Here is an 11200-nt window from a genome sequence, read left to right on the forward strand (position 1 = left end):
TGGAGAAGAATCTGGTCATGGCGAAAGGTATAAAATATATTTTTTCTTGCATTCTATTCTGCATTCTTATAACTGTGTGTCGATTAAAACAAACACCACTATCGGAATCCTGGAATAGCATGCTATGGCTTTGTTTTGAAAAAGGAGACGTCGTGTACGTACGTCACGCTTAAGATCATGAATAATAAGACGTCATTGTGCTTCTTTCTCTCAGATCCTGACGAAGACAAATCAGACGTTGACCTCATCATCGCTGAAAATGAAGGTACGTTCTAACCTGCCCGTATCCTGTTTCTTGTCCTTAGTTAAAAACAAAAAACTGCAGTGGTTCGGACATGTGTCTAGGACGAAGGGCACTCTTTCACACAATTCTTAAAGAGCAAGGCTGGACTATAAAACCGCCCAATAAATTCAGCTAACGTAAACTCCCAGACCTCAGTCTGCTTCTGAATGCCGTGGTGTTCACATCAGTGAAGGGGCTCGCTGGCTTAGACAATTTACCAAGTATTGAAGTTACTTGGGAGAAGCGGAAGGCGCGCGGCCGCGGGGAGGTCCCCGTCGGTCATGGATCACGGATTTAAATGAGTGGACTGGTCCAACAGTCCACCAGATGGCCAGACTGGCAGAAGATCGCCAGCAGTGGAGAACCTTCACTGAACGCTTTGCTGCCCCGACGGCTGATTAAGCTATGGGAGAAATGATGATGAATGATCCTGATATAATCTCCAAGCAGATCTACGCGGGGCACCGAAAATCGTACATGCTAACCAGATAAGATCCAGTCAGCCAGATAAGCTCCAGTTGCCCCTCCCCGTGCCTGTCAATAACCTTGTTCAAGCCCGTCTTCCGGCAGATCCTACGGGGCGAACTGGAGCTTATCTGGCTGACTGGATCTTATCTGGCTAGCATATACGATTTTTGGTGCCCCGCGTAGATCTGCTTGGAGATTAATCCTGATATACGTTACACGCAATCTAAGCAAGCGTGGATGTTGGCTATACTAGTGCCACGTGCACTTGCTATGGAAACTGTGCCTAAAAGTCTATAAGGCCACTGAATATGTCACTTACCTTCACACCTTAAATTTACTTCCCCTGTGTTGCTACTAAAATTTTAAGACATACTGCTGTTTCGTACTATTGTCAAATCGTTCATTTCTTGACCGTCTCCGTGCTGTCTAACTCTGCAACCAATAGAGAATGGGGTGCCAAACGGCTACTTCAGTGTGCGATAGGTTCAGTGTACGCAGTCAACAACCTGTATTAGGGCCCTGTCACACTTGTGCGTATATTCACGTGCGTATGAGTTGCGCATCAACATTTCTTTAGTTTAAGTATGGTTTGAGGGGAAGAAGTTGTTTTTCACTTTGACCTATACCGTTATGCAGCCAGTTTTATTATCCAAAGAAATGACTTCTTCGGCTGCAAACTTATCCTAAGCCCAAAACATGTTGATACGCAACTCCTGCGGACTTGTATATACGCACAAGTGTGACAGGGGCTTAACATCGTTTCTGAAATTCAGTTTCTTTATCTACAGACACTGATGATCGTCTTATAGAAGGAGACATTCTGGACGACTCTCAGGTGCAAATCTTACCTTTCCTACATTTTATGTGAACATTTACAAAAGATGCGTTTTCTTACAATTGCCCCTGCTTAGTTTAATTGATGGGCTAATTCATATTTGTACACGAATGAAGAAACGCACACATGCAGACGCGAAAATGATTACTAAAAAACGGCGGTTGAAACATTACGTTGATTGGAATGCAATAGATACAACTCATCAATAATTAAAAGTTAGTTAAAGTTAAAGTCCTCCCCGCGCGCACCAGACGGTGCATAAGGCGGCGCCCATCTCCGCTTCGGTAGCCCTGGGCCACACAACTAGTTAAAAGTACATTGCACTAAATGCACCCGAAAAAAATTAAATGAAAAAAACACACAATTCTTAGCACCAGCCGCATGTCTACCGTCTTGCACCAGTTATACTGTAAATGCAGAAATGTTCGCGGTGGTTTTATGTTTGACTGTTTCACCGCGAACTTAAAGCCACCGCAAACATTTTTGTCGAATACTGTAGCAGTATGAAACTAAAGCGCTGCCGAGAACGTTAAACCACTGCGAACACTCCATTTTTGCCTTAGTGCGAAAAAAAACCGCGCGAACTTAAATGAATTTACAGTATTCCGTTGTAGTAGACTGTCGGCAGCGTAGTAAGACCCAGTCGTATAGAGATGCAATTTTTTTCATACAACATTAAACCTTGAATTGACCTTGTGTGTTTGCAGAGCCAGGTTAAAACGGCTGTCAGGAGCGAGAGGAAAAAATGGCCGAAAAACTCGGACGGCATCGTCGTCATACCCTACGTCATCACCAGTCGGGAAGATTACTGTGAGTAGGTCTTCATGTTCCCATCGGTAACACCTGCAGCGTCACAAACCGTGCCCGTCACGTTCTGTGCTTTTCTTAGGCACCGAACGTGACACAGCCCGACCGTCACAGACTGTGCCTGGAAGCGCTGTATGTGTATGTTTTAGATCACAGACCCATGGTCTTATGCTACATGCTTACAGTATATATACAATATATAACAGTCACTTTATCCTATTGTTTTGATAGTATTTGTTATCTTAACATTACAATTCGCCTGCAGTGGAGAGGCACCTGAATCAGATCGAGGCCGTGATGAGGGAGTTTGCGGCTCGGACCTGCCTGCACTTCGTCCCGAGGACGGACCAGAAGTCCTACCTGCGGATTCGGAAGGCGAGAACGTACGTCACCATTACATCACCTATTGTCAGTGATTTTTGCACTCACGTGACTATGACGTCAGCATTGGCCGCCATATGTTCGCGTTGGTTTTATGTTCGCGGTTTTCGCGGTAAACTGTAAGCGCAAACTTAAACCACCGCATACACTCCATTTCTCTCTACCGCGAAATAAAAAAACACGCGAACTTAAATGCATTTACAGTATGTGAAAGAAACATCATGCTTCACCTCTGCTTTACCCTTTCCAGGTGCTCTACCACTGTCGGCCGCAAGGGGGGCCCGCAGACCGTGAACCTGAACGGCGCGTGCGCGAAGCGGAAAGGGCCGATCCAGCACGAGCTGATGCACACCATCGGGTTTCTTCACGAGCAGTCCCGGGCCGACAGGGACAAGCACATCAAGATCCTCTGGGACAACATCAAGAACGGTGAGGGCGGGGGTTACGCGGGACTTCCACAGAAGCGAGATGGTTGGAGACTGTTTCATCCTTCATCAGGATGACCTTCAACTCCAATGATATTTCAATGACCTCCAAGGTCTTCCAATGATATTTCAATGACCTCCAAGGTCTTCCAATGATATTTCGATGACCTCCAAGGTCTTCTAATGATCTCCCAATTATCTACAACGGCTTGCATAATGTCTCAAAGCTCTCAATGACCGGTGCGTGCACGTAATTTTGTGCATGGTGGCCAAACAGTAGCAGTTTTATACTATTACATTTTTTCTTCTTATTGCTGGCCAGCAATAAGAAAAAAAAATGTAATAGTATAAAACTGTAACTTGAAAAAGAAAACAGCCGGGAGGAGTCTGCATCGGAGGCTAGCCAAACGGTCTCCGTCCGTTAAAAATGAGGCATTTGCTTCATCATTGGTGACAAATTTTAACATGTGAACAAGACACAGCTTTGAATTCATTTCTCGATATGTCTTCGTTATTGTATTTTTTTACTGCAACCTTTAAGGCAATAAACTATCCACAAACAGAATAAAAGACACGCTACTTTGGAAGAGCGACTTTTCGGTACGTCACGTGATTTCCTTAGTGGTTGCAAGGACGGGGGACGGTATAGACTTCCTCCAGGGACCTTTGACCCTTTAACGCAGTCACGTGTTCGTCAAATCACATTGCCAAACTGATGGGTCAGCCAGCTTGAGAACGGCATGGTGTCGGCTGAAATGGTGATGCTAATCAGAGACTGAAATTTTTCAAATCCTCTAACAGGGCGCAAGGCTAACTTCAAGGCCGCCGGGGTTAAAGGTTACACGCTCCTGGGTCTTCCCTACGACACCCGGTCCGTCATGCACTACGGCCCGAAGGCCTTCTCCAAGAATCGGAGGCTGCCGACGATGGTGTCCACGGACCGTACCAAGGGGATAGGGGGGAGCAGGGGGTGGACAGACCTGGACGTGCTCAAGGTTAATACACTGTATCAGTGTGGTGAGTTGTTGATGATGTATTCTCTCAGCTGTTTTGTATATTTACTGTACGTCCTTCTTCTTCTTGACCACGTATGTCCATCTGCCGAGAAATATTGTTCCGCTTTTTATTTTTGATTAGCCTTTAAATCTATGTAATGGTAAAGCAGTCATCCTCAATTGAGGTAAAGGAAGATGCTTTTTCAAGGAGATATAATGATAGTGGTAGTGCAATGCGGCTTTGCTATGGCTCGCGTTTTTAGCCAAGCCCCTATAGCTACTCTTCTCGATAAGTGTGTTGGGTCCATGCAGAGGTTTGGCGCTTGAGTCTTATGCCTAATGGTCCATCAAACACGGCGCCGCTGGCTTTACGTCACCATCCGAAATGACGATATCTATAAAATCATTGCTTATTTCTTTTTGTTAAGACGCCACAGTGACGGGGAAGCCGATCCCTAAGTGGCGTCCCGCCGGAACTGAGGAAAACCCAGAACAGACGACACAGGGCACAGCTGAGCCGACACCGTTTGAGGATGGCAAGCAGACGCCGCCTAAAAAGGACAGCTGGCCTACCCATGGAAGTCCCACACCCGTCTCTATGGCAACATCTGTTGTCAAGGCAACGTCTGTCTCCATGCCAACGTCTGTCACCATGCCAACGGTTCCCATGGAGATGATAACGGATGAGATCGCAACAACTGCAAGAGTACGCAGTGCGAGAGGTACAATATGTTTGATTGAGAGTTTATAAAACAAAATTGACATGACTTTTCTCCGTTACACTCGGCGAATGTCGAGAGATCAGTAAAATGGAATGGACTCATTAGGTAAAACTAATTTCCGGAGTTGCTTTGAACTGTGTTGATAAACATTTCTTTTAAACTTAAAGAAAATTGTGAGCAAGCTTCTTAAGTCTTCTATCGAATCGTCCTAAATTGTCTTCACCTCATTAACATTTCAATTAAGAGTTCTGGCATAAAACCTGGTTCTCCAGTTCTTTCCTTTAGTCACTGACGAAAGACAGCGACGTGACGAAAGATGGCTGTTTCAAAATTCTATCCAGTTGCATGAATAACTGTTTTTGTGTGGGGGGGTGGGGGGTGGGGGGTGATATAAGATCTTTTTCAATTTTTTTCTCGATCTTTTCTCATCTTTTTCTGTCACAGTTCTGTCATACAACCTGGTTCTCCAGTTCTTACCTTTAGTCATTGACGAAAGATAGCGACGAAAGACGACTGTTTCAAAATTTTATCCAGCTGTTTTTTTTGCCGTGCTATAATATTGTTTTCATTTTTCCGTCCCAGTTGTGTGCACATTTGACGAAGATCTGTGCGGCTTCAAACAAGGCTCGAGAGACGAGTTCAACTGGAGCTGGAGTCCGAAGGGCAAAGGCACGCCCTCCAGACGGACCGGACCCAGAGCCGACCATACCACTGGACAAGGTGAGCAGGTAGCAGTAGTTGTAGTAGTAGTATCCATTACTGTAAATGCAAACATGTTCATGGTGGTTTTATGTTTGCCGTTTTTGCGGTGAACTTTCAGCGTGAACTTATAACTGCAGCAAAACCTGGATAAAGTGGGAAAAGTGATATAAGGATGTGTTTTGAATTTGATAATTTAAAAAGAAATTCATCAATTGGCCTTGTTGTAGCAGTTGTCTAACTAGCCTGCAGGTACTAAAATGAAATGCCAGTCCTAAAGTGAGATTAGGTCCTGCAGAGACTAAAGTCGTAAACAGCCATCCGCTGCACTACATGATTGAGAGGTCCCCCCTAGGACAGGTGCTGACAATACTGAACATCTGAAATGTACAAATCCACCATCCTATGCAAGCAATAGGAGAACTGCATAGCAGGATAGACGATTATGGTGAATTTGCAACATTTTTCTGTCTGTTTAACGATTTTCTCTCACCCATTTCCAGGCTGCTTTCTCTTCGTCGAGGCCACGCACAAGGCACCCGGAGAAAAGGCCCGCGGGTTTTCACCCGTTTATAATACCACGGGGCCACACTGTCTGACATTCTATCACCACATGCGGGGACGGGGCATTGGTTCTCTCGTCGTCTATCTACGCACCGTTGACATGGCAACCAACGATGTCAGGAGACTTTGGTCTCTATCTGGTAACCAAGGCAACAGGTGGTCAAAAGCAGAAGTGACGTTCGACGCAACTTCAAATTTCCAAGTGAGACTTATAGATTATTCTTATCTATTTAGACCAACATGTAAAAACATGCTTGTAAAGCCATTATTTTAAAAACGAGTTAGTTACAATCATGATACAAGAAGGAAAAATGACACTTTTTCACAATTCACTGCACATATTTTGAATTGTAATATCCATCTGGTTCATTCTAAAACAGTTATAAAAGCCAAAATAATCTACTTACACATAAAAAACACAACTTCTATTTTTTTTCCCCAAATTGCAATGTAAATAAGGGTGAAAGTTCACTGTCAGTTGAAATCATCATGTAAAAATCCTGCTCTGTCTCTTCCAACAAAAAGTGCTGACATTGCTGTTTATTTCTTTTTTCAGGTGATTTTTGAAGGTGTCCGCGGCACCAGTTCACGCGGGGACATCGCCGTAGACGACATGACCCTTGACACCAGGTCATGTGGCTAGCAGCCAATCAGCATATTTATGTACATGTACATATATGGCAATAATGTTAGGTAGAAAAAACATGTCAACTAAGATATAAGCTATTCAACAACTAAAAGTTGTCTTTTCTTTGTTTCTACTTCGAAGCATGAGGTCACCTGTAGCATAAACTATTCAACAATTCGAAGGTGCTTCTGCTTTGTTGCTGCCATAATCTATTTGTTGGCACAAGCTGGACTTTAATAAGAACAATTTCAGTTTCAAACTTAAGTTTCTCTGTTGTCTTTGCATGTCGATTGGACATGGCGTACATGAATACACTTGGTCAAAAAATATTTACATCTGTCCCAGTATTTTGTCTGTCCTCTGGAGAGGACCTGATCACGTCTTCTTGAAGCCCAGAATGGCGATCATGGCGCCGATCTCAACCACCAGGGGAAAGGCACTGAAACAGGAGAAATGCATGTCCAATGTATATAATGTTAATATAGTTTATGTTGTCTTTGTTGCCAAGGCTATCCCTTTGTAATATTGCTACTGGTTACCTTGGAAGCATTACTTCATAAAGATATCATATGCAGCCTGTATGCATCAGATTTTCACAACTGAACCAAGAATATAAGATACAATAAATGCGCTTTGTTCTTTAAACTGTCAAGTGTTGTCATTCACATTTCAGCAAGTAGTCCAGGCAAAAACATCCGAAGAATTTCATTCTGAGATAAATTTTATTCTTTGGGTCACACAGATAAATTTTGTTGGTTCTGATACATGTAGCTGTTTGGTATGTTTGTATTGGTTATGCAGCAGGGAGAAGGTAAAATGTAATTCTTAACATACTGGAAGGGTCAGAAAATGTCTGCAAATAAACAGGTGTGGCGTTAAAAGTGTGCATGCTGCTCACCTGCAGAACCCGAAGACCCACCAGTACAGGTCGCACTCCCACTGCTCGAACACGAAGTACGACAGGCTCACCGCCGCGCTCGCGTGGGCCGCGGTCGCTAGGGTTCACGGTCAAGGAGAACTCAATCTCGTAGATCAAAGCTCTTATGATCACAGGGCTCGAAATTCATCTTTGGGAATAGGTGCACTGGTGCACCCAACTCAAAAAATTGGGTGCACAGAAAGAATTTTGGGTGCACCAGATAAAATAAAGTTGAATGTTCTTCAGAACATAATTACAAAATTGAACGCTGCTGCCTCTCTTAAGAACTTCAATCTGTAATTCTATAGCTAACTTTAGAATTTCAAACAAATGATACATTAGATAAAGTACAGCAAAAAGTTATCCTGCGGTTTTTTACACTTACATTTCAAGAATATTCTGTATACTAGTGTACAATAGTACCTTAACCCTATAGGCTACAAAAATATATAGGTGCACCAGTGCACCCACAGTCAAAACTTAGGTGCACAGCTCCAATTTTGGGTGCACTGGGTGCACATGCACCCACTATTTCGAGCCCTGTTAGATCATAGGGGAAACATTCTCAGGTCCTGTGTTTAAGAAACCACACCTAGAGCACCTTAAAGACACCCCCCACACACAAACACACACTTACCGGCAAGTGAATGCAGGGGTATGCCTGGTGCGACTGGGACACTGAGTCAAACCTATGCTGGTACTTTCCAACTCACACAAAGTGAGGTATATCACATTAATATATCACAAAATACAATCTAGATCTGAAACTAAATTGTTTAGTAAGCAATGTAGTGGCTCATTCAGCTATATCACACAAAGGAGTTTCTATAACTTCATTATCACACCAAACGATTTGGCACACCTAAACTGTTCACTTCTATGTCTAACTGCTACTACAAAGAAACAAACATTTTACCCTGTTAATCTGCCTAACTCTGTAATCTCTTACTGCTGCCTAACTCTGTAACCAAATTCATTACTGTTCACAAGTCATGTATGTCTAACTGCTACTACAAATAAACAGTGTTAATCTGCCTAACTCTGTAACCTCTTATTGCTGCCTAACTCTGTATCCAAATAGGGAATTGGATGTAGGCCATAGAAGCGTAATCAAGCTTCCTATCTTAATATATGGCAATCATGTAAGAAAGAAGCTGTCAAAAGTCACCTACTTGTGTTTTAGTCCATGAAAAACATGCATTGGCAGGGGTGTCTGGCCTATAAAGTTTCAATCTAGAGCATAATTTCAACTTTCTAATCGGCACAACCCCTACGAATCCAGCCCTGTTTACAAAAATTGACCTTTGACCTCCTTCTCTACCTGATAATCACACAAAAACACCAAACTTCTACTACCTACAGACACCACAAACATGGATGAAAGTCTGATTTTTCAACACAATTAGAAGTAAGAAACCCTTACCTGTAACATCCAGCTCAGAAATACCAACATATTCCAGGAAAAAAAACCTTTACAGCTACTTTTACCAAGGGTACCAAACCAATTTCCATGGGCTAAAAGTTGGCCTTCTGCGCCTGCACGGATTACTGGAGTGTCGCCTACAGCTACTTCCAGCATGCTTAATGTTAAGGATACAGAGCATGCCCACTGTTGGCAGGAACATGGAGATGCCTGTGAAGAATCCTGTCAGCTCCACCGCAGCAAACGCCAGCGTTAGGGACAGTCCAACCAACAACCTGGGGGGGTGAGAGTACAGCTGTATAAGTATGGCTCTTGTTATTGGAAAAATGATTGGAAATAAATGTCACGTCAAAACAGATTTAGAACGCACAACTTCTTATGATATACATATAATTAATAAGCTGTTCAACTTTCTTGATGCTACTCACCAGAGACAGACACATTTACACTAATGTGTAATTATGGTCCAACAAATTTCATGAGAACTTACTACCAATAAGTGTATTCTTACACTAGTACTGTATGCAAATTTGATTTGATTTGATTGATTGGAATTGCAACAGTGCAATACACGTGGGACACAGGCAGCTATTGCTGATGTCGTGACCCACACACATAATGTACCCGATTTTTACAAATTTAGAATTTTAGACCTGAATACACACAACTGTAACAGTTGTTTTCAGCATAATTCATACAGATGCTTTTCAAACAGATGCTTTTCAAACAAATTTGTTAGAAAGACACATGTACACGATGAGAGGCAATGACACCCTGGCACATTTGTCATGGTTTGAATACTTAGTATATTTTTACCAGCCTATAGTATATCTATAGAGGTATTTATAAACATTAGCAGCAGATCACTTTCAGTGAAAGTTTCACTTTCAGCAGCACACCCAGTACATACTCTGTGTCCTTCTGGTTATACTGGTCCTGAGTGTACGTCTCCGGCAGACAGGCTTCAATGTTGTCTCTCTGGAGAGGAAAATATAAAGCAGTGAGTGATTAATCATGCATTCTGAAACAAGTTTAAACTGTAATTTCCAACACAAGAATTGGACTTGGCAAAATTTTTGACTGTACTAGTACGACACCAGTCTTTGTCAAGGAGTGAGCATGCTGCATGCATGTCATTTTTACGTAGAGTGATTAGCCGTTCTAATTCCATTGTAATTTGTAGCCACATACATTGTAATATCATAAGGCAGTTCATAGATTTAAGTGCACATGCACAGCAAGACCCAAACCCTGGCCATGGGGAGGACCACTTAAGCGATGAAAAGATCAGATTGAGAGTGACACTGGATTAAACACACGGGTGGCGGAGGCTATGGCACAGGACAGAGATTCCTGGAGGGACCTTTATTACACTACTTAAAGAAGGGTCACATTGACCCCACAAACTTTGAAGCTCTCTGCAATGATCGCAGCACCTGGCGTCAGCTGAGCTACAACAGCGTCACAACTTTAGAAGTTGAGAGAATAGCAGCCGCTGAGGCCAAGAGAAGGGCCAAGACTTGAAGCACGGCTGCAACAGAACTGATGAACTCATGTAGACTTGCCCTACTCTTTCAAGTGGCTGTCATTATATACACATATAGTTTATTATTGATACTGGCCTGGGCACTTAAGCAAGCGCAGTGAGACACATTGTGGGTAATAAGTTGAAGGACCCTGACACATAAACAAAGCACCACACTACATAAGTATAACGTTACCTACCCTGGTCCAGTACAGGTTGATGGTGATGATGAGATGTGCGATCAGCGTAAGAAACCGCGCTGGGACGATGCCGTTAACAGTGGCCATCTTCAATAATGTTCCACAAAGGGATAGTCAAAAGTCTTGTTCCAAAATTTTTGTCCTCCTTCTAATCTAAGGAGTCTTCATACATCCAGGTTATACATCCGGATGGGTTACCATGCCAACGAATCTGCAAGCTTGTCCAATGAAATTACGCTAAACAGCGTCCAATCGAATTGCTGCACGTTGACGACTGCATGAACATTGAAGTAAGTCAGTCTTCACTTCCCTGCATGTTAGAATAC

The 11200-nt window shown here is 43.0% G+C and overlaps 2 protein-coding genes across 2 annotated transcripts; one reads left to right on the plus strand and one right to left on the minus strand.

The window, feature by feature from the left end:
* The first annotated feature begins 174 nt into the window (after window positions 1–174).
* On the plus strand, window positions 175–5741 carry LOC136443822 (low choriolytic enzyme-like). Its single transcript, XM_066441188.1, has 9 exons — window positions 175–265; window positions 1540–1586; window positions 2294–2396; window positions 2659–2776; window positions 3025–3203; window positions 4001–4216; window positions 4623–4916; window positions 5499–5636; window positions 5737–5741. The coding sequence occupies exons 1-9, from the start codon at window positions 178–180 to the stop codon at window positions 5739–5741; spliced, it is 1188 nt and encodes a 395-aa protein (XP_066297285.1). The 5' UTR covers window positions 175–177.
* A 958-nt stretch (window positions 5742–6699) lies between these two features.
* On the minus strand, window positions 6700–11046 carry LOC136443528 (transmembrane protein 107-like). Its single transcript, XM_066440810.1, has 5 exons — window positions 10875–11046; window positions 10060–10127; window positions 9324–9424; window positions 7706–7802; window positions 6700–7246 (listed from the first exon to the last, which is right to left on the minus strand). The coding sequence occupies exons 1-5, from the start codon at window positions 10959–10961 to the stop codon at window positions 7183–7185; spliced, it is 417 nt and encodes a 138-aa protein (XP_066296907.1). The 5' UTR covers window positions 10962–11046; the 3' UTR covers window positions 6700–7182.
* Window positions 11047–11200: the final 154 nt, after the last annotated feature.

Source organism: Branchiostoma lanceolatum, chromosome 10, assembly GCF_035083965.1.
Source record: "Branchiostoma lanceolatum isolate klBraLanc5 chromosome 10, klBraLanc5.hap2, whole genome shotgun sequence".
NCBI classification, from domain to species: Eukaryota; Metazoa; Chordata; class Leptocardii; order Amphioxiformes; family Branchiostomatidae; genus Branchiostoma; species Branchiostoma lanceolatum.